This window comes from Oncorhynchus nerka, linkage group LG18 (genome assembly GCF_034236695.1).
Source record: "Oncorhynchus nerka isolate Pitt River linkage group LG18, Oner_Uvic_2.0, whole genome shotgun sequence".
Taxonomy (NCBI): Eukaryota; Metazoa; Chordata; class Actinopteri; order Salmoniformes; family Salmonidae; genus Oncorhynchus; species Oncorhynchus nerka.
The window spans coordinates 5,129,119-5,153,068 of NC_088413.1; the positions used below are offsets into that span (position 1 = coordinate 5,129,119).

At 46.2% G+C, this 23,950-nt stretch overlaps 1 protein-coding gene across 1 annotated transcript in view; it reads right to left on the bottom strand.

The window, feature by feature from the left end:
* The window catches only part of LOC135561970 (amyloid beta precursor protein binding family B member 2-like), a 117,829-nt gene that overhangs the window by 30,207 nt on the left and 63,672 nt on the right, over positions 1 to 23,950 (bottom strand). Inside the window, exons 11-13 of the mRNA XM_065004500.1 lie at positions 23,617 to 23,753; positions 18,537 to 18,651; positions 10,992 to 11,116 (exon numbers count right to left, since the gene is read on the bottom strand). Coding sequence (XP_064860572.1) covers positions 10,992 to 11,116; positions 18,537 to 18,651; positions 23,617 to 23,753 — 377 coding nt within the window. The remainder of the gene's footprint in view (positions 1 to 10,991; positions 11,117 to 18,536; positions 18,652 to 23,616; positions 23,754 to 23,950) is intronic.

Here is a 23,950-nt window from a genome sequence, read left to right on the forward strand (position 1 = left end):
TACAGTATATGTGATACAGTATATGTGATACAGTATACGGTATATGTGATACAGTATACAGTATATGTGATACAGTATATGTGATACAGTATACAGTATATGTGATACAGTATATGTGATACAGTATATGTGAAACAGTATACGGTATATGTGATACAGTATATGTACTTCCGGGTTGGAGCGAGCGGTCGCATCTGCACTCGGTCCGCAGGTAGTATTACATTTCATTATAGTACAACGGTTTGATTTGTCTAATCTTAGCAATTTCTTCTTAGCTAGCTACATAGCCGTCTTTGTATCATAGATAATTGCGTAATTATCGTATTTAAATCGTCCTAACGCAGTCTACACTGCCCTGCAGCTAGCCAGCTAGCTAACGTCCACCGTTAGCTAGTCCACCGTCTACCGATTAGCAGCACAACTATTACACTCAACTGAACGACTTGATTAGTGTAGTGTTAGCTAGCTACATAGTTGTCTTTGCTGTCTTCGTATCCAAGATAATTGTGTAGTTTAGAGTGTGTAGTTTTAGAGTGATTATCTTAATTTACCGAGGTTAGCTAGCCAGCTATTTGTCGTCCTTAACGTAGGAGACACATCTAGCTAGCCAACAGCTAGCCAACGTCTACCGAACAGAACTTCCACACTCAACAATCCGGTCGCATTTCGCTTCGCTCCACAGGTAGTATCACATTTTTCATTTCATTTCATTACAGTACAACGGCCTGATTTGTTTGATCGTAGCTAGCTACACAGCTAGCTACATAGCCGTCTTTGTATCAAAGATAATTGTGTAGTCTAGAGCGATTTCCTAGGTTAGCTAGCCAGCTATTGTCGTTCTTTTAACGCAACGTAACGTAATCAACACTGCTAGCTAGCCTGCTAGCCCCGAATAGCAGCACAGTAGAAACTATTACACTCAACGGAACGACTTGATTAGTGTAGTGTCAACAACGCAGCCACTGCCAGCTAGCCTACATAGTCAACAACGCAGCCTCTGCCAGCTAGCCTACTTCAGCAGTACTGTATCATTTTAATCATTTTAGTCAATAAGATTCTTGCTACGTAGTTTAACTTTCTGAACACTCGAGACGTGTAGTCCACTTGTCATTCCAATCTCCTTTGCATTAGCGTAGCCTCTTGTGTAGCCTGTCAACTATGTGTCTGTCTATCCCTGTTCTCTCCTCTCTGCACAGACCATACAAACGCTCCACACCGCGTGGCCGCGGCCACCCTAATCTGGTGGTCCCAGCGCGCACGACCCACGTGGAGTTCCAGGTCTCCGGTAGCCTCTGGAACTGCCGATCTGCGGCCAACAAGGCAGAGTTCATCTCAGCCTATGCCTCCCTCCAGTCCCTCGACTTCTTGGCACTGACGGAAACATGGATCACCACAGACAACACTGCTACTCCTACTGCTCTCTCTTCGTCTGCCCACGTGTTCTCGCACACCCCGAGAGCTTCTGGTCAGCGGGGTGGTGGCCTCATCTCATCCTCATCTCTCCCAAGTGGTCATTCTCTCTTTCTCCCCTTACCCATCTGTCTATCGCCTCCTTTGAATTCCATTCTGTCACAGTTACCAGCCCTTTCAAGCTTAACATCCTTATCATTTATCGCCCTCCAGGTTCCCTCGGAGAGTTCATCAATGAGCTTGATGCCTTGATAAGCTCCTTTCCTGAGGACGGCTCACCTCTCACAGTTCTGGGCGACTTTAACCTCCCCACGTCTACCTTTGACTCATTCCTCTCTGCCTCCTTCTTTCCACTCCTCTCCTCTTTGACCTCACCCTCTCACCTTCCCCCTACTCACAAGGCAGGAAATACGCTCGACCTCATCTTTACTAGATGCTGTTCTTCCACTAACCTCATTGCAACTCCCCTCCAAGTCTCCGACCACTACCTTGTATCCTTTTCCTCTCGCTCTCATCCAACACTTCCCACACTGCCCCTACTCGGATGGTATCGCGCCGTCCCAACCTTCGCTCTCTCTCCCCCGCTACTCTCTCCTCTTCCATCCTATCATCTCTTCCCTCTGCTCAAACCTTCTCCAACCTATCTCCTGATTCTGCCTCCTCAACCCTCCTCTCCTCCCTTTCTGCATCCTTTGACTCTCTATGTCCCCTATCCTCCAGGCCGGCTCGGTCCTCCCCTCCCGCTCCGTGGCTCGACGACTCATTGCGAGCTCACAGAACAGGGCTCCGGGCAGCCGAGCGGAAATGGAGGAAAACTCGCCTCCCTGCGGACCTGACATCCTTTATCTCCCTCCTCTCTACATTTTCCTCTTCTCTCTCTGCTGCTAAAGCCACTTTCTACCACTCTAAATTCCAAGCATCTGCCTCTAACCCTAGGAAGCTCTTTGCAACCTTCTCCTCCCTCCTGAATCCTCCTCCCCCCCCCCTCCTCCTCCTCTCTGCAGATGACTTCGTCAACCATTTTGAAAAGAAGATCGACGACATCCGATCCTCGTTTGCTAAGTCAAACGACACCGCTGGTTCTGCTCACACTGCTCACACTGTGCTCTGACCTCTTTCTCCCCTCTCTCTCCAGATGAAATCTCGCGTCTTGTGACGGCCGGCCGCCCAACAACCTGCCCGCTTGACCCTATCCCCTCCTCTCTTCTCCAGACCATTTCCGGAGACCTTCTCCCTTACCTCACCTCGCTCATCAACTCATCCCTGACCGCTGGCTACGTCCCTTCCGTCTTCAAGAGAGCGAGAGTTGCACCCCTTCTGAAAAAACCTACACTCGATCCCTCCGATGTCAACAACTACAGACCAGTATCCCTTCTTTCTTTTCTCTCCAAAACTCTTGAACGTGCCGTCCTTGGCCAGCTCTCCCGCTATCTCTCTCAGAATGACCTTCTTGATCCAAATCAGTCAGGTTTCAAGACTAGTCATTCAACTGAGACTGCTCTTCTTCTCTGTATCACGGAGGCGCTCCGCACTGCTAAAGCTAACTCTCTCCCTCTGCTCTCATCCTTCTAGACCTATCGGCTGCCTTCGATACTGTGAACCATCAGATCCTCCTCTCCACCCTCTCCGAGTTGGGCATCTCCGGCGCGGCCCACGCTTGGATTGCGTCCTACCTGACAGGTCGCTCCTACCAGGTGGCGTGGCGAGAATCCGTCTCCACACAACGTGCTCTCACCACTGGTGTCCCCCAGGGCTCTGTTCTAGGCCCTCTCCTATTCTCGCTATACACCAAGTCACTTGGCTCTGTCATAACTTCACATGGTCTCTCCTATCATTGCTATGCAGACGACACACAATTAATCTTCTCCTTTCCCCCTTCTGATGACCAGGTGGCGAATCGCATCTCTGCATGTCTGGCAGACATATCAGTGTGGATGACGGATCACCACCTCAAGCTGAACCTCGGCAAGACGGAGCTGCTCTTCCTCCCGGGGAAGGACTGCCCGTTCCATGATCTCGCCATCACGGTTGACAACTCCATTGTGTCCTCGTCCCAGAGCGCTAAGAACCTTGGCGTGATCCTGGACAACACCCTGTCGTTCTCAAATAACATCAAGGCGGTGGCCCGTTCCTGTACGTTCATGCTCTACAACATCCGCAGAGTACGACCCTGCCTCACACAGGAAGCGGCGCAGGTCCTAATCCAGGCACTTGTCATCTCCCGTCTGGATTACTGCAACTCGCTGTTGGCTGGGCTCCCTGCCTGTGCCATTAAACCCCTACAACTCATCCAGAACGCCGCAGCCCGTCTGGTGTTCAACCTTCCCAAGTTCTCTCACGTCACCCCGCTCCTCCGCTCTCTCCACTGGCTTCCAGTTGAAGCTCGCATCCGCTACAAGACCATGGTGCTTGCCTACGGAGCTGTGAGGGGAACGGCACCTCAGTACCTCCAGGCTCTGATCAGGCCCTACACCCAAACAAGGGCACTGCGTTCATCCACCTCTGGCCTGCTCGCCTCCCTACCACTGAGGAAGTACAGTTCCCGCTCAGCCCAGTCAAAACTGTTCGCTGCTCTGGCCCCCCAATGGTGGAACAAACTCCCTCACAACGCCAGGACAGCGGAGTCAATCACCACCTTCCGGAGACATCTGAAACCCCACCTCTTTAAGGAATACCTAGGATAGGATAAAGTAATCCCTCTCACCCCCCCTTAAAAGATTTAGATGCACTATTGTAAAGTGGCTGTTCCACTGGATGTCATAAGGTGAATGCACCAATTTGTAAGTCGCTCTGGATAAGAGCGTCTGCTAAATGACTTAAATGTAAAATGTAAATGTAAATATAGTATCTATATATGAGTTGGTCTGTTATAGACTGAATGGGTATATAGTATCTATATATGAGTTGTTATATTATAGACTGAATGGGTATATAGTATCTATATATGAGTTGGTCTGTTATAGACTGAATGGGTATATAGTATCTATATATGAGTTGGTCTATTATAGACTGAATGGGTATATAGTATCTATATATGAGTTGGTCTATTATAGACTGAATGGGTATGTAATGTGATACAGTATACAGTATATGTGGTACAGTATATGTGATACAGTATATGTGATACAGTATACAGTATATGTGATACAGTATATGTGATACAGTATACAGTATATGTGGTACAGTATATGTGATACAGTATACAGTATATGTGATACAGTATACAGTATATGTGATACAGTATATGTGATACAGTATATGTGATACAGTATACAGTATATGTGATACAGTATATGTGATACAGTATACAGTATATGTGATACAGTATGCAGTATATGTGATACAGTATATGTGATACAGTATATGTGATACAGTATACAGTATATGTTATACAGTATATGCGATACAGTATACAGTATATGTGATACAGTATATGTGATACAGTATACAGTATATGTGATGCAGTATATGTGATACATTATACAGTATATGTGATACAGTATACAGTATATGTGATGCAGTATATGTGATACATTATACAGTATATGTGATACAGTATACAGTATATGTGATGCAGTATATGTGATACAGTATACAGTATATGTGATACAGTATACAGTATATGTGATACAGTATATGTGATACAGTATATGTGATATAGTATACAGTATATGTGATACAGTATACAGTATATGTGATACAGAATATGTGATACAGTATACAGTATATGTGATACAGTGTATGTGATACAGTATATGTGATACAGTATACAGTATATGTGATAGAGTATATGTGATACAGTATATGTGATACAGTATACAGTATATGTGATACAGTATACAGTATATGTGATACAGTATACGGTATATGTGATACAGTATATGTGATACAGTATACAGTATATGTGATACAGTATATGTGATACAGTATACAGTATATGTGATACAGTATATGTGATACAGTATACGGTATATGTGATACAGTATACAGTATATGTGATACAGTATATGTGATACAGTATATATAAGATATATGTGATACAGTATACAGTATATGTGATACAGTATATGTGATACAGTATATGTGATACAGTATACAGTATATGTGATACAGTATATGTGATACAGTATACAGTATATGTGGTACAGTATATGTGATGCAGTATATGTGATACAGTATACAGTATATGTGATACAGTATATGTGATACAGTATACAGTATATGTGATTCAGTATATGTGATACAGTATACAGTATATGTGGTACAGTATATGTGATACAGTATATGTGGTACAGTATATGTGATACAGTATATGTGATACAGTATACAGTATATGTGATACAGTATACAGTATATGTGAGACAGTAAATGTAATACATTATACAGTATATGTGATACAGTATACAGTATATGTGATACAGTATATGTGATACAGTATCCGGTATATGTGATACAGTATACAGTATATGTGATACAGTATATGTGATACAGTATCCGGTATATGTGATACAGTATACAGTATATGTGATACAGTATATGTGATACATTATACAGTATATGTGATACAGTACATGTGATACAGTATACAGTATATGTGGTACAGTATATGTGGTACAGTATACAGTATATGTGATACAGTATATGTGATACAGTATATGTGATACAGTATACAGTATATGTGATACAGTATATGTGATACAGTATACAGTATATGTGATACAGTATATGTGATACAGTATATGTGATACAGTATATGTGATACAGTATACAGTATATGTGATACAGTATATGTGATACAGTATACAGTATATGTGATACAGTATATGTGATACAGTATATGTGATACAGTATATGTGATACAGTATATGTGATACAGTATCCGGTATATGTGATACAGTATACAGTATATGTGATACAGTATATGTGGTACAGTATATGTGACACAGTATATGTGATGCAGTATATGTGATACAGTATATGTGATACAGTATATGTGATACAGTATACAGTATATGTGATACAGTATATGTGATACAGTATATGTGATACAGTATATGTGATAGAGTATATGTGGTACAGTATATGTGATACAGTATATGTGATACAGTATATGTGATACAGTATACAGTATATGTGGTACAGTATATGTGGTACAGTATATGTGATACAGTATACAGTATATGTGATACAGTATACAGTATATGTGATACAGTATATGTGGTACAGTATATGTGATACAGTATAAAGCAGAGTAGAGTAGATTACAGTAGAGCAGAGTAGAGTAGATTACAGTACAGTAGAGTACAGTAGAGTACAGTAGAGCAGAGTAGAGTAGATTACAGTACAGTAGAGTACAGTAGAGCAGAGTAGAGCAGAGTAGAGTAGATTACAGTTCAGTAGAGTACAGTAGAGCAGAGTAGAGTAGATTACAGTAGAGCAGAGTAGAGTAGATTACAGTACAGTAGAGTACAGTAGAGCAGAGTAGAGTAGATTACAGTACAGTAGAGTACAGTAGAGCAGAGTAGAGCAGAGTAGAGTACAGTAGAGTACAGTAGAGCAGAGTAGAGTAGATTACAGTACAGTAGAGTACAGTAGAGCAGAGTAGAGCAGAGTAGAGCAGAGTAGAGTAGATTACAGTAGAGCAGAGTAGAGTAGATTACAGTAGAGTAGAGTAGAGCAGAGTAGAGTAGATTACAGTAGAGCAGAGTACAGTGTCTGAGCAGAGTAGAGCAGAGTAGAGTAGATTACAGTACAGTAGAGCAGAGTGAGTAGAGCAGAGTAGAGCAGAGTAGAGTAGATTACATTACATTAGGGCAGAGCAACAGTAGAGCACAGTAGAGCAGAGTAGAGCAGAGTAGAGTAGATTACAGTAGAGCAGAGTAGAGTAGATTACAGTAGAGTAGAGTAGAGCAGAGTACAGTAGAGCAGAGTAGAGTAGATTACAGTACAATACAGTAGAGTAGATTACAGTACAGTAGGGCAGAGTGCAGTAGAGTACAGTAGAGCAGAGTAGAGTACAGTAGAGCAGAGTAGAGCAGAGTACAGTAGAGCAGAGTAGAGTAGATTACAGTACAGTAGAGTACAGTAGAGCAGAGTAGAGCAGAGTAGAGTAGATTACAGTAGAGCAGAGTAGAGTAGATTACAGTAGAGCAGAGTGCAGAGCAGATTACAGTAGAGCAGAGTAGATTACAGTAGCAGTAGATTACAGTAGAGCAGAGTAGAGTAGATTACAGTAGAGTAGAGTAGATTACAGTAGAGTAGATTACAGTAGAGCAGAGTAGAGTAGATTACAGTAGAGTAGATTATAGTAGAGTATAGTACAGTAGAGCAATGTAGAGTAGAGCAGAGTAGAGTAGAGCAGAGTAGAGTAGATTACAGTAGAGTAGATTACAGTAGAGCAGAGTAGATTACAGTAGAGTAGATTACAGTAGAGCAGAGTAGATTACAGTAGAGCAGAGTAGAGCAGAGCAAAGTAGAGTAGAGTAGATTACAGTAGAGCAGAGTAGATAAAAGTAGAGTAGAGTAGATTACAGTAGAGTAGATTACAGTAGAGTAGTGTAGATTACAGTAGAGTAGAGTAGATTACAGTAGAGCAGAGTAGATAACAGTAGAGTAGATTATAGTAGAGTAGAGTAGAGCAGAGTAGAGTAGAGCAGAGTAGAGTAGATTACAGTAGAGTAGATTACAGTAGAGCAGAGTAGATTACAGTAGAGTAGATTACAGTAGAGTAGATTACAGTAGAGCAGAGTAGATTACAGTAGAGCAGAGTAGAGCAGAGCAGAGTAGATAACAGTAGAGTAGATTACAGTAGAGCAGAGTAGATAACAGTAGAGTAGATTACAGTAGAGTAGTGTAGATTACAGTAGAGTAGAGTAGATTACAGTAGAGCAGAGTAGATAACAGTAGAGTAGATGTGATACAGTATATGTGATACAGTATACAGTATATGTGATACAGTATATGTGATACAGTATATGTGATACAGTATATGTGATACAGTATCCGGTATATGTGATACAGTATACAGTATATGTGATACAGTATATGTGGTACAGTATATGTGACACAGTATATGTGATGCAGTATATGTGATACAGTATATGTGATACAGTATATGTGATACAGTATACAGTATATGTGATACAGTATATGTGATACAGTATATGTGATACAGTATATGTGATAGAGTATATGTGGTACAGTATATGTGATACAGTATATGTGATACAGTATATGTGATACAGTATACAGTATATGTGGTACAGTATATGTGGTACAGTATATGTGATACAGTATACAGTATATGTGATACAGTATACAGTATATGTGATACAGTATATGTGGTACAGTATATGTGATACAGTATAAAGCAGAGTAGAGTAGATTACAGTAGAGCAGAGTAGAGTAGATTACAGTACAGTAGAGTACAGTAGAGTACAGTAGAGCAGAGTAGAGTAGATTACAGTACAGTAGAGTACAGTAGAGCAGAGAAGAGCAGAGTAGAGTAGATTACAGTACAGTAGAGTACAGTAGAGCAGAGTAGAGTCGATTACAGTAGAGCAGAGTAGAGTAGATTACAGTACAGTAGAGTACAGTAGAGCAGAGTAGAGTAGATTACAGTACAGTAGAGTACAGTAGAGCAGAGTAGAGCAGAGTAGAGTACAGTAGAGTACAGTAGAGCAGAGTAGAGTAGATTACAGTACAGTAGAGTACAGTAGAGCAGAGTAGAGCAGAGTAGAGCAGATTACAGTAGAGCAGAGTAGAGTAGATTACAGTAGAGTAGAGTAGAGCAGAGTAGAGTAGATTACAGTAGAGCAGAGTACAGTAGAGCAGAGTAGAGCAGAGTAGAGTAGATTACAGTACAGTAGAGCAGAGTAGAGTAGAGCAGAGTAGAGCAGAGTAGAGTAGATTACATTACATTAGGGCAGAGTACAGTAGAGCACAGTAGAGCAGAGTAGAGCAGAGTAGAGTAGATTACAGTAGAGCAGAGTAGAGTAGATTACAGTAGAGTAGAGTAGAGCAGAGTACAGTAGAGCAGAGTAGAGTAGATTACAGTACAATACAGTAGAGTAGATTACAGTACAGTAGGGCAGAGTGCAGTAGAGTACAGTAGAGCAGAGTAGAGTACAGTAGAGCAGAGTAGAGCAGAGTACAGTAGAGCAGAGTAGAGTAGATTACAGTACAGTAGAGTACAGTAGAGCAGAGTAGAGCAGAGTAGAGTAGATTACAGTAGAGCAGAGTAGAGTAGATTACAGTAGAGCAGAGTAGAGTAGATTACAGTAGAGTAGAGTAGATTACAGTAGAGTAGATTACAGTAGAGCAGAGTAGAGTAGATTACAGTAGAGTAGAGTAGATTACAGTAGAGTAGATTACAGTAGAGCAGAGTAGAGTAGATTACAGTAGAGTAGAGTAGATTACAGTAGAGTAGATTATAGTAGAGTATAGTACAGTAGAGCAGAGTAGAGTAGAGCAGAGTAGAGCAGAGTAGAGTAGATTACAGTAGAGTAGATTACAGTAGAGCAGAGTAGATTACAGTAGAGTAGATTACAGTAGAGCAGAGTAGATTACAGTAGAGCAGAGTAGAGCAGAGCAAAGTAGAGTAGAGTAGATTACAGTAGAGCAGAGTAGATAAAAGTAGAGTAGAGTAGATTACAGTAGAGTAGATTACAGTAGAGTAGTGTAGATTACAGTAGAGTAGAGTAGATTACAGTAGAGCAGAGTAGATAACAGTAGACTAGATTATAGTAGAGTAGAGACAGAGCAGAGTAGAGAGAGAGAGTAGAGTAGATTACAGTAGAGAGTAGATTACAGTAGAGCAGAGTAGATTACAGTAGAGTAGATTACAGTAGAGTAGATTACAGTAGAGCAGAGTAGATTACAGTAGAGCAGAGTAGAGCACAGCAGAGTAGATAACAGTAGAGTAGATTACAGTAGAGCAGAGTAGATAACAGTAGACACGTAGATTACAGTAGAGTAGTGTAACGATTACAGTAGAGTAGAGTAGATTACAGTAGAGCAGAGTAGATAACAGTAGAGTAGGAGTAGATTACAGTAGAGTAGATTACAGTAGAGCAGAGTAGATTACAGTAGAGCAGAGTAGATTACAGTAGAGCAGAGTAGATTACAGTAGAGTTAGTGCAGAGTAGATTACAGTAGGAGGGAGAGTAGATTAGAGGGAGTAGATTACAGTAGAGCAGAGTAGATTACAGAGACAGGAGTAGATAACAGTAGAGTAGATTACAGTAGAGCAGAGTAGATAACAGTAGAGTAGATTACAGTAGAGTAGATTACAGTAGAGTAGATTACAGTAGAGCAGAGTAGATTACAGTAGAGTAGATTACAGTAGAGCAGAGTAGAGCAGAGTAGATTACAGTAGAGTAGAGTAGATTACAGTAGAGCAGAGTAGATTACAGTAGAGCAGAGTAGATTACAGTAGAGCAGAGTAGATTACAGAGGAGTAGAGTAGATTACAGTAGAGCAGAGTAGATTACAGTAGAGCAGAGTAGATTACAGTAGAGCAGAGTAGATTACAGTAGAGTAGATTACAGTAGAGCAGAGTAGATTACAGTAGAGTAGATTACAGTAGAGTACCTTGTAGCGGGAGGTCTAGTCCTGACTGCATTCTGTCGTGTAGAGACACGCCCCCTGACAACGCCCCTGACAACGCCCCTGATAACGCTTTAGCATGCTTACGCTCCGACATGATCTACAAATGAGAGGAGAGGAGAGGAGACGAGAGGAGGGGAGAGGAGAGAGGAGCAGAGAGGAGGGGAGAGGAGCAGAGAGGGAGGAGAGAGAGGAGAGGAAGAGAGAAGAGGGAGAGAGGAGAGGAGGAGAGGAGCAAGAGAGGAGAGAGAGAAGGAGGAGAGGAGAGAGAGAAGAGATTAGAGGAGCAGAGAGGAGGGGAGAGGAGAAGAGAGGAGCAGAGAGGAGGAGAAAAGGAGTAAATTAGTTAGAATAACCCAAGAGAAAATTTCTCTCTTGAAAGAGTGTCACCTGGGGATTGACACTCCCTCCCCTCTAAGTCTACTCTGCTCTGCACACACAGCTAACCAGGTCAGCCTCTCTCTTTCTTTCCCTCTATCTCTCTCCTCTCCGCTCTCCGTCTCTCTCGTCCGTCTCCGTCTCTCTCTCCTCTCTCTGTCTCTCTCCTCTCTCTCTCTCTCTCTCTCTCTCTCTCCCTCTCCGTCCTCTCTCTCTCTCTCTCTCTCTCCCTCTCTCTCTCTCTCCATCTCTCGTCTCTCTCTCTCTCTCCCTCTCTCTCTCTCTCCGTCTCCGTCTCTCCTCTCTCTCTCTCCTCTCTCTCTCTCTCTCTCTCTCTCTCTCTCTCTCCCCTCTCTCCCTCTCTCCCTCTCTCCCTCTCTCTCTCTCTCTCATCTCCTCCTCTCTCTCCTCTCCTCTCTCCCTCTCTCTCTCTCTCTCTCTCTCCTCTCTCTCTCTCAGTCTCTCCCTCTCTCTCTCTCTCCCTCTCTCCCTCTCTCTCTCTCTCTCCATCTCTCGTCTCTCCTCTCTCTCTCTCTCTCTCTCTCTCTCCGTCTCTCCGTCTCTCTCTCTCTCTCTCTCTCTCTCTCTCTCTCTCCTCTCGTCTCTCTCTCTCCGTCTCTCTCTCTCTCTCTCTCTCTCTCTCACTCTCTCTCTCTCTCTCTCCTCTCTCTCTCTCTCTCTCCCTCTCCCTCTCTCTCTAAAATATATTCCTCTCTGCAACACACCAATAAATGATGGATAAACGTAGGTTTTGCTACTCTCCTCTGCATTGCTCTCTCCCTCTTTCTCTCTCTCCCTCTCTCATCCCCCTCTCTCTCTCCATCCCCCTCTCGCTCTGACACTAGACAGGGACCAGGACACTAGACAGGGACTAGGACACTAGACAGGGACTAGGACACTAGACAGGGTCTAGGGCACTAGACAGGGACAGGGACTAGGACACTAGACAGGGACTAAGACACTAGACAGGAACTAGGACACTAGACAGAGACTAGGACACTAGACAGGGACTAGGACACTAGACAGGGACAGGGACTAGGACACTAGACAGGGACTAAGACACTAGACAGGAACTAGGACACTAGACAGAGACTAGGACACTAGACAGGGACTAGGACACTAGACAGGGACAGGGACTAGGACACTAGACAGGGACTAAGACACTAGACAGGAACTAGGACACTAGACAGAGACTAGGACACTAGACAGGGACCAGGACACTAGACAGGAACTAGGACACTAGACAGGGACTAGGACACTAGACAGGGACTAGGACACTAGACAGGGACAGGGACTAGGACACTAGACAGGGACTAGGACACTAGACAGGGACACTAGACAGGGACTAGGACATTAGACAGGGACTAGGACATTAGACAGGGACTAGGACACTAGAAAGGGACAGGGACTAGGACATTAGACAGGGACTAGGACACTAGACAGGGACTAGGACACTAGACAGGCAGGACTAGGATACTAGACAGGGACTAGGACACTAGACAGGAACTAGGACACTAGACAGGAACTAGGACACTAGACAGGAACTAGGACATTAGACAGGGACCAGGACACTAGACAGGGACGAGGACACTAGACAGGGACTAGGACACTAGACAGGGACAGGGACACTAGACAGGGACAGGGACACTAGACAGGAACTAGGACACTAGACAGGGACTAGGACACTAGACAGGGACACTAGACAGGGACTAGGACACTAGACAGGGACAAGGACACTAGACAGGGACCAGAAAACTAGACAGGGACTAGGACACTAGACAGGGACTAGGACACTAGACAGGGACAGGGACACTAGACAGGAACTAGGACACTAGACAGGGACTAGGACACTAGACAGGGACACTAGACAGGGACTAGGACACTAGACAGGGACTATGACACTAGACAGGGACTAGGACACTAGACAGGGACTAGGACACTAGACAGGAACTAGGACACTAGACAGGGACCAGGACACTAGACAGGGACTAGGACACTAGACAGGGACACTAGACAGGGACACTAGACAGGGACCAGGACACTAGACAGGGACTAGGACACTAGACAGGGACTAGGACACTAGACAGGGACCAGGACACTAGACAGGGACCAGGACACTAGACAGGGACTAGGACACTAGACAGGGACTAGGACACTAGACAGGGACTAGGACACTAGACAGGGACAGGGACACTAGACAGGAACTAGGACACTAGACAGGGACTAGGACACTAGACAGGGACCAGGACACTAGACAGGAACTAGGACACTAGACAGGGACTAGGACACTAGACAGGGACTAGGACACTAGACAGGGACTAGGACACTAGACAGGGACCAGGACACTAGACAGGAACTAGGACACTAGACAGGGACTAGGACACTAGACAGGGACTAGGACACTAGACAGGGACCAGGACACTAGACAGGGACTAGGACACTAGACAGGGACGAGGACACTAGACCGGGACACTAGACAGGGACTAGGACACTAGACAGGGACACTAGACAGGGACCAGGACACTAGACAGGGACACTAGACAGGGACACTAGACAGGGACACTAGACAGGGACTAGGACACTAGACAGGGACACTGGACAGGGACACTAGACAGGGACACTAGACAGGGACACTAGACAGGGACTAGGACACTAGACAGGGACTAGGACACTAGACAGGGACAGGGACTAGGACACTAGACAGGGACACTAGACAGGGACTAGGACACTAGACAGGGACTAGCCGGAACATAATTACAAATCATTTGTAGACTGCAAATTGACCGCAAGAAGTGTAGGGTATAGGATGTAGGGTGTAGGGTATAGGTTTTAGAGTGTAGGGTATAGGGTATAGGGTGTAGAGTGTGTCCTAGGCTGTAGGCTATAGGTTTTATAGTGTGGTAAAGGGTATAGCGTGTAGGGTATCGCGTGTAGGGTATAGGCTATAGGTTGTAGGGTATAAAGTTTAGGGTATAGGTTTAGGGTATAGGGTGTAGGCTATAGGTTGAAGGGTATAGAGTGTAGGCTATAGGTTGTAGGGTATATGGTATAGGATATAGGTTATAGGTTGTAGGGTAGAGTGTAGGCTATAGGTTGTAGGGTATATGGTATAGGATATAGGTTATAGGTTGTAGGGTAGAGTGTAGGCTATAGGTTGTAGGGTATAGGGTTTAGGGTATATGAGATAGGTTATAGGTTGTAGGGTATAGAGTGTAGGTTATAGGTTGTAGGGTGTAGGGTACAGGGTGTAGGGTACAGGGTGTAGGGTAGAGGGTGAGGGGATAGGGTGTAGGGTATAGGGTTTAGGGTATAGGGTATAGGATATAGGTTGTAGGGTGTAGGGTACAGGGTGTAGGGTATAGGTTGAAGGGTTTAGGGTATAGGATATAGGCTATAGGTTGTAGGGTACAGGGTGTAGGGTACAGGGTGTAGGGTATCGGTTGTAGGGTATAGGGTTTAGGGTATATGATATAGGTTGTAGGGTATAGGGTATAGGATATAGGTTGTAGGGTGTAGGGTACAGGGTGTAGGGTATAGGTTGAAGGGTTTAGGGTATAGGATATAGGCTATAGGTTGTAGGGTACAGGGTGTAGGGTACAGGGTGTAGGGTATCGGTTGTAGGGTATAGGGTTTAGGGTATATGATATAGGTTGTAGGGTATAGGGTATAGGATATAGGTTATAGGTTGTAGGGTAGAGTGTAGGCTATAGGTTGTAGGGTGTAGGGTTTAGGGTATATGAGATAGGTTATAGGTTGTAGGGTATAAAGTGTAGGTTATAGGTTGTAGGGTATAGAGTTTAGGATATAGGATATAGGTTGTAGGTTATAGGATATAGGTTATAGGTTGTAGGGTATAGAGTGTAGGCTATAGGTTGTAGGGTATAGGGTTTAGGGTATAGGTGGTAGGGTATAGGGTTTAGGGTATAGGGTATAGGGTATAGGATATAGGTTATAGGTTGTAGGGTATAGGATATAGGTTATAGGTTGTAGGGTATAGGGTGTCGGCTATAGGTTGTAGGGTATAGAGTGTAGGCTATAGGTTGTAGGGTATAGAGTGTAGGTCATAGGTTGTAGGTTAAAGGGTTTAGGGTATAGGGTATAGGTTATAGGTTGTAGGGTACAGAGTGTAGGCTATAGGTTGTATGGTATAGAGTGTAGGTCATAGGTTGTAGGGTATAGGGTTTAGGGTATAGGTTATAGGTTGTAGGGTATAGAGTGTAGGCTATAGGTTGTAGGGTATAGAGTGTAGGTCATAGGTTGTAGGGTATAGGGTTTAGGGTATAGGATATAGGTTATAGGTTGTAGGGTATAGGATATAGGTTATAGGTTGTAGGGTACAGGGTGTAGGGTACAGGGTGTAGGGTAGAGGGTGTAGGGTAGAGTGTGTATGGTAAAGGGAGTAGGGTATATGGTAAATTATATATGGTATAGGGTATAGGGTACAGGGTAAATTATATATGGTATAGGGTACAGGGTAAATTATATATGGTATAGGGTACAGGGTAGAGGGTAAATTATATATGGTATAGGGTGTAGGGTACATGGTACAGGGTAAATTATATATGGTATCGGGTGTAGGGTACAGGGTAAATTATATATGGTATAGGGTGTAGGGTACATGGTAAATTATATATGGTATAGGGTACAGGGTAAATTATATATGGTATAGGGTACAGGGTAAATTATATATGGTATAGGGTACAGGGTAAATTATATATGGTATAGGATACAGGGTAAATTATATATGGTATAGGGTATAGGGTACAGGGTAAATTATATATGGTATAGGGTACAGGGTAAATGATATAGGCTATAGGGTACAGGGTAAATTATATATGGTATAGGGTATAGGTTACAGGGTAAATTATATATGGTGTAGGGTACAGGGTAAATTATATATGGTATAGGGTATAGGGTAAATTATATATGGTGTAGGGTACAGGGTAAATTATATAGGGTACAGGATGCAGGGTATGGGGTGTAGGGTACAGGGTATAGGGTACAGGGTATAGGGTACATGGTATGAGGTGTAGGGTATAGGGTATAGGGTATGAGGTGTAGGGTATAGGGTATAGGGTATGGGGGTAGGGTACAGAGTGTAGGGTACAGGGTACAGGGTGTAGGGTGTATGGTACAGGGTGTAGGGTACGGGGTATAGGGTGTAGGGTACAGGGTATGGGGTGTAGGGTACAGGGTATAGGGTACAGGGTGTAGGGTGTATTGTATATGGTATAGGGTGTAGGGTACAGTGTGTAGGGTATCGGGTACAGGGTGAGGGTATAGGGTACAGGGTGTAGGGTATAGGGTACATGGTGTAGAGTATAGGGTACAGGGTATAGGTCACAGAGAGTAGGGTATAGGGTACAGGGTGTAGGGTACAGGGTGTAGGGTATAGGGTTCAGGTTATAAGGTGTAGGGTACAGGGTGTAGGGTACAGGGTGTAGGGTACAGGGTGTAGGGTATAAGGTGTAGGGTACAGTGTGTAGGGTACAGGGTGTAGGGTACAGGGTGTAGGGTACAGGATATAGGGTATAGAGTCAAGGGTATAAGGTGTAGGGTACAGTGTGTAGGGTACAGGGTGTAGGGTATAGGGTATAGTGTGTAGGGTATAGTGTGTAGGGTGTAGGGTATAGGGTACAGGGTGTAGGGTGTAGGGTATAGGGTCAAGGGTATAAGGTGTAGGGTACAGTGTGTAGGGTACAGGGTGTAGGGTATAAGGTGTAGGATACAGGGTGTAGGGTACAGGGTGTAGGGTATAGGGTACAGGGTGTAGGGTACAGGGTGTAGGGTATAGGGTCAAGGGTATAAGGTGTAGGGTATAGTGTGCAGGGTACAGGGTTTAGGGTACAGGGTGTAGGGTATAGGGTACAGGGTATAGGGTACCGGGTGTAGGGTACACGGTGTAGGGTATAGGGTACAGGGAGTAGGGTATAGGGAGTAGGGTATAGGGTATAGGGTCTAGTGTACAGGGTGTCGAGTATATTGTATATGGTATAGGATGTAGGGTACAGTGTGTAGGGTATAGGGTACAGGGTGTAGGGTACACGGTGTAGGGTATAGGGTACAGGATGTAGGGTACACGGTGTAGGGTATACGGTATAGGGTACAGGGTGTAGAGTATAGGGTATAAGCTATAGGGTATAGGGAATAGGGTATAGGGTACCGGGAGTAGGGTACAGGGTGTAGGGTACACGGTGTAGGGTATAGGGTATAGGGTACAGGGGGTAGGGTATAGGGTACAGGGAGTAGGGTATAGGGTACAGGGAGTAGGGTATATGGTATAGGGAGTAGGGTATAGGGTATATGGTGTAGTGTACAGGGTGTAGGGTATAGGTTACATGGTATAGGGTACACGGAGTAGGGTATAGGGTATAGGGTACAGAGTGTAGGGTATAGGAAGTAGGGTACAGGGAATAGGGTATAGGGAGTAGGGTACAGCGAGTAGGGTATATGGTATAGGGTACAGAGTGTAGGGTATAGGGTACAGAGTGTAGGGTATAGGGTACAGATGTAGGGTATATGGAGTAGGGTACAGAGTGTAGGGTACAGGGTGTAGGGTGTATGTTACTCACCCTAAAGCAGATGAGGTGGAGGCTGGTAGCGATGGCTTTAGGGTACAGGGTATAGGGTACAGAGTGTAGGGTACAGGGTGTAGGGTATAGGGTTCAGGGTGTATAGTATAGGGTACAGGGTATAGGGTACAGGAGTAGGGTGTAGGTTACTCACCCTAGAGCAGATGAGGTGGAGGCTGGTAGCGATGGCTTTAGGGTACAGGGTATAGGGTACAGAGTGTAGGGTACAGGGTGTAGGGTATAGGGTTCAGGGTGTATAGTATAGGGTACAGGGTATAGGGTACAGGGAGTAGGGTGTAGGTTACTCACCCTAGAGCAGATGAGGTGGAGGCTGGTAGCGATGGCTTTAGGGTACAGGGTATAGGGTACAGAGTGTAGGGTACAGGGTGTAGGGTATAGGGTTCAGGGTGTATAGTATAGGGTACAGGGTATAGGGTACAGGGAGTAGGGTGTAGGTTACTCACCCTAGAGCAGATGAGGTGGAGGCTGGTAGCGATGGCTTTATGGTACAGGGTATAGGGTGTAGGGTACAGGGAGTAGGGTACAGGGAGTAGGGTGTAGGTTACTCACCCTAGAGCAGATGAGGTGGAGGCTGGTAGCGATGGCTTTAGCTGGAGTGTCACAACGGAACACATGACACTTCAGAATCCTGGTGTCCTTATCCCTCGCTACGTACGCAAAGTCCCTGGGGAGGAGAGGGTTAACAGAGGAGGAGAGGGAAAGGGTTAACAGAGGAGGAGAGGGTTAACAGAGGAGGAGAGGGTTAACAGAGGAGGAGAGGAGAGGGTTAACAGAGGAGGAGAGGGTTAACAGAGGAGGAGAGGAGAGGGTTAACAGAGGAGGAGAGGAGAGGGTTAACAGAGGAGGAGAGGAGAGGGTTAACAGAGGAGGAGAGGGTTAACAGAGGAGGAGAGGAGAGGGTTAACAGAGGAGGAGAGGAGAGGGTTAACAGAGGAGGAGAGGGTTAACAGAGGAGGAGAGGGTTAACAGAGGAGGAGAGGAGAGGGTTAACAGAGGAGGAGAGGAGAGGGTTAACAGAGGAGGAGAGGAGAGGGTTAACAGAGGAGGAGAGAGAGGGTTAACAGAGGAGGAGAGGAGAGGGTTAACAGAGGAGGAGAGGAGAGGGTTAACAGAGGAGGAGAGGGTTAACAGAGGAGGAGAGGAGAGAGGGTTAACAGAGGAGGAGAGAGAGAAGGGTTAACAGAGGAGAGAGAGGGTTAACAGAGGAGGAGAGGGTTAACAGAGGAGGAGAGGGTTAACAGAGGAGGAGAGGGTTAACAGAGGAGAGGAGAGGAGAGGGTTAACAGAGGAGGAGAGGAGAGGGTTAACAGAGGAGGAGAGGAGAGGGTTAACAGAGGAGGAGAGGGTTAACAGAGGAGGAGAGGAGATGGTTAACAGAGGAGGAGAGGAGAGGGTTAACAGAGGAGGAGAGGGTTAACAGAGGAGGAGTGGAGAGGGTTAACAGAGGAGGAGAGGAGAGGGTTAACAGAGGAGGAGAGGAGAGGGTTAACAGAGGAGGAGAGGAGAGGGTTAACAGAGGAGGAGAGGGTTAACAGAGGAGGAGAGGAGAGGGTTAACAGAGGAGGAGAGGAGAGGGTTAACAGAGGAGGAGAGGAGAGGGTTAACAGAGGAGGAGAGGAGAGGGTTAACAGAGGAGGAGAGGGTTAACAGAGGAGGAGAGGAGAGGGTTAACAGAGGAGGAGAGGAGAGGGTTAACAGAGGAGGAGAGGGTTAACAGAGGAGGAGAGGGTTAACAGAGGAGGAGAGGGTTAACAGAGGAGGAGAGGGTTAACAGAGGAGAGGAGAGGAGAGGGTTAACAGAGGAGGAGAGGAGAGGGTTAACAGAGGAGGAGAGGAGAGGGTTAACAGAGGAGGAGAGGAGAGGGTTAACAGAGGAGGAGAGGAGAGGGTTAACAGAGGAGGAGAGGAAAGGGTTAGCAGAGGAGGAGAGGAGAGGGTTAACAGAGGAGGAGAGGAGATGGTTAACAGAGGAGGAGAGGAGAGGGTTAACAGAGGAGGAGAGGAGAGGGTTAACAGAGGAGGAGAGGAGAGGGTTAACAGAGGAGAGGAGAGGGTTAACAGAGGAGGAAGAGATGGTTAACAGAGGAGGAGAGGAGAGGGTTAACAGAGGAGGAGAGGGTTAACAGAGGAGGAGAGAGATGGGTTACAGAGGAGGAGAGGAGAGGGTTAACAGAGGAGGAGAGGAGAGGGTTAACAGAGGAGGAGAGAGGTTAACAGAGGAGGAGAGGAGAGGGTTAACAGAGGAGGAGAGGAGAGGGTTAACAGAGGAGGAGAGAGAGGTTAACAGAGGAGGAGAGGAGAGGGTTAACAGAGGAGGAGAGGGTTAACAGAGGAGGAGAGGAGAGGGTTAACAGAGGAGGAGAGGAGAGGGTTAACAGAGGAGGAGAGGGTTAACAGAGGAGGAGAGGGTTAACAGAGGAGGAGAGGAGAGGGTTAACAGAGGAGGAGAGGGTTAACAGAGGAGGAGAGGAGAGGGTTAACAGAGGAGGAGAGGAGAGGGTTAACAGAGGAGGAGAGGAGAGGGTTAACAGAGGAGGAGAGGAGAGGGTTAACAGAGGAGGAGAGGAGAGGGTTAACAGAGGAGAGAGAGGGGTTAACAGAGGAGGAGAGAGAGAGGGTTAACAGAGGAGGAGAGGAGAGGGTTAACAGAGGAGGAGAGGAGAGGGTTAACAGAGGAGGAGAGGAGAGGGTTAACAGAGGAGAGGAGAGGGTTAACAGAGGAGGAGAGGGTTAACAGAGGAGAGGAGAGGGTTAACAGAGGAGGAGAGGAGAGGGTTAACAGAGGAGGAGAGGAGAGGGTTAACAGAGGAGGAGAGGAGAGGTTAACAGAGGAGGAGAGGAGAGGGTTAACAGAGGAGAGAGGAGAGGGTTAACAGAGGAGAGGAGAGGGTTAACAGAGGAGGAGAGGAGAGAGGGTTAACAGAGGAGAGAGGGGGTTAACAGAGGAGGAGAGAGGAGAGGGTTAACAGAGGAGGAGAGGAGAGGGTTAACAGAGGAGGAGAGGAGAGGGTTAACAGAGGAGGAGAGGAGAGGGTTAACAGAGGAGAGGAGAGGGTTAACAGAGGAGGAGAGGAGAGGGTTAACAGAGGAGGAGAGGAGAGGGTTAACAGAGGAGGAGAGGAGAGGGTTAACAGAGGAGGAGAGGAGATGGTTAACAGAGGAGGAGAGGAGAGGGTTAACAGAGGAGGAGAGGAGAGGGTTAACAGAGGAGGAGAGGAGAGGGTTAACAGAGGAGGAGAGGAGAGGGTTAACAGAGGAGGAGAGGGTTAACAGAGGAGGAGAGGGTTAACAGAGGAGGAGAGGAGAGGGTTAACAGAGGAGGAGAGGAGAGGGTTAACAGAGGAGGAGAGGGTTAACAGAGGAGGAGAGGAGAGGGTTAACAGAGGAGGAGAGGAGAGGGTTAACAGAGGAGGAGAGGAGAGGGTTAACAGAGGAGGAGAGGGTTAACAGAGGAGGAGAGGAGAGGGTTAACAGAGGAGGAGAGGAGAGGGTTAACAGAGGAGGAGAGGAGAGGGTTAACAGAGGAGGAGAGGAGAGGGTTAACAGAGGAGGAGAGGAGAGGGTTAACAGAGGAGGAGAGGAGATGGTTAACAGAGGAGGAGAGGGTTAACAGAGGAGAAGAGGAGAGGTTAACAGAGGAGGAGAGGGTTAACAGAGGAGGAGAGGAGAGGGTTAACAGAGGAGGAGAGGAGAGGGTTAACAGAGGAGGAGAGGAGAGGGTTAACAGAGGAGGAGAGGAGAGGGTTAACAGAGGAGGAGAGGAGAGGGTTAACAGAGGAGGAGAAGAGAGGGTTAACAGAGGAGGAGAGGGAGGGTTAACAGAGGAGGAGAGGAGAGGGTTAACAGAGGAGGAGAGGAGAGGGTTAACAGAGGAGGAGAGGAGAGGGTTAACAGAGGAGGAGAGGGTTAACAGAGGAGGAGAGGAGAGGGTTAACAGAGGAGGAGAGGAGAGGGTTAACAGAGGAGGAGAGGAGAGGGTTAACAGAGGAGGAGAGGGTTAACAGAGGAGGAGAGGGTTAACAGAGGAGGAGAGGAGAGGGTTAACAGAGGAGGAGAGGGTTAACAACTGGTAAACACCTTGACAGTAAGGCTGAGGAAATTAAACAATAACCAGAGGAGAGGAGAGGAGAGGAGAGGTGGATTGAGGGATGAAAGGAGAGGAGGAGAAGGATAGGGGATAGGAGGAGGAGAGGAGGAGAAGGATATGGGATAGGAGGAGAAGGATAGGGGAGAGGAGAGGAGAAGGATAGGGAGAGAGGAGAAGAGGAGAAGGATAGGGAGAGAGGAGAAGAGGAGAAGGATATGGGATAGGAGGAGAGGAGAAGGATAGGGGAGAGGAGAGGAGAAGGATAGGGGATAGGAGGAGGAGAGGAGGAGAAGGATATGGGATAGGAGGAGAAGGATAGGGGAGAGGAGAGGAGAAGGATAGGGAGAGAGGAGAAGAGGAGAAGGATAGGGAGAGAGGAGAAGAGGAGAAGGATATGGGATAGGAGGAGAGGAGAAGGATAGGGGAGAGAGAGGAGAAGGATAGGGGAGAGGAGGAGAGGAGAAGGATATGGGATAGGAGGAGAGGAGAAGGATAGGGAGAGGAGGAGAGAGAGGATAGGGAGAGGAGGAGAGGAGAAGGATATGGGATAGGAGGAGAGGAGAGGAGAGAGAGGAGAGGAGAGGAGAGGAGAGGAGAGGAGAGGAGAGAGAGGAGAGGAGAGGAGAGAGAGGGAGGAGAGGAGAGAGAGGAGATGAAGGAGAGGAGGAGAAGGAAAAGAAAAAGAACATGTTTACCTCTCTCTGAGTCCAGGGAAGCAAGGAGGAGAGGAGAGTTAAAGAGAGGTGGGGAAAGGAGATGAGGGAGAAGAGGAGAGGAGAGAGGAGGTGGAAGAGAGGAGGAGAGGAGGAGAGGAGATGAGCAGAGGAGAGGAGAGGAGAAGAGGAGAGGAGAGGAGGTGGAAGAGAGGAGGAGAGGAGGAGAGGAGATGAGCAGAGGAGTAGGAGGAGAGGAATAGAGGAGAGGAGGTGAGAGGAGAGGAGACGATGAGAGGAGTAGAGGAGATGAGGAGAGGAGGAGAGGAGACGAGGAGAGGAGGAGGAGGAGAGAAAAACACAAAATCTCAGCAAGACCTCCTGCTAGGGAACAAGGATTACATCTACTACCACACAATACCCCCCGTCGATGTTAATGGGGGCCTGTTCGGCCCGCCTTTTCCTGTGATCAGCTCCTTTGTCTTGATCACATTGAGGGAGAGGTTGTTGTCCTGGCATCACACGGCCAGGTCTCCCTATAGGCCGTCTCATCGTTGTCGGTGATGGTGTTGGAGTCGTGCAGTCATGAGTGAACAGGGAGTACAGGAGGGGACTGAACACGTACCCCTGAGGGGCCTCCGTGTTGAGGGGGCGGCCCGTCAGGAAGTCCAGGATCCAGTTGCAGAGGGAGCTGTTTAGTCCCAAGGTTACTTGGGTAATCTTTCATCAATCAATCACTCCTCTTCTCCTCTTTCCGGTCATCCCCCTCTCCCAATCAATCATTCTGACCTTTCACTGTGTGTGTGTGTGTGTGTGTGTGTGTGTGTGTGTGTGTGTGTGTGTGTGTGTGTGTGTGTGTGTGTGTGTGTGTGTCGTCATGGTGACTCACCTGACATTGTCACGGCCGACCCCCCAGACACGAATGCTTGCTATTGGCTGAGAATGAAGCACGTTGCCAAGACAACGGTCCGTAGGATCAACCAGGTTCAACATGTTGTTCACCAGAACCAGATACATGTCCTGACCCTGCACGCACACACACACACACACACACACACACACACACACACACACACACACACACACACACACACACACACACACACACACACACACATTAATCCTTGATATTGGGCTGAATGGCCGTAGATTAAAGTACCAGTCAGAAGTTTGAGAGACACACCTACTCATTCAAGGGTTTTTCTTTATGTTTTACTATATAG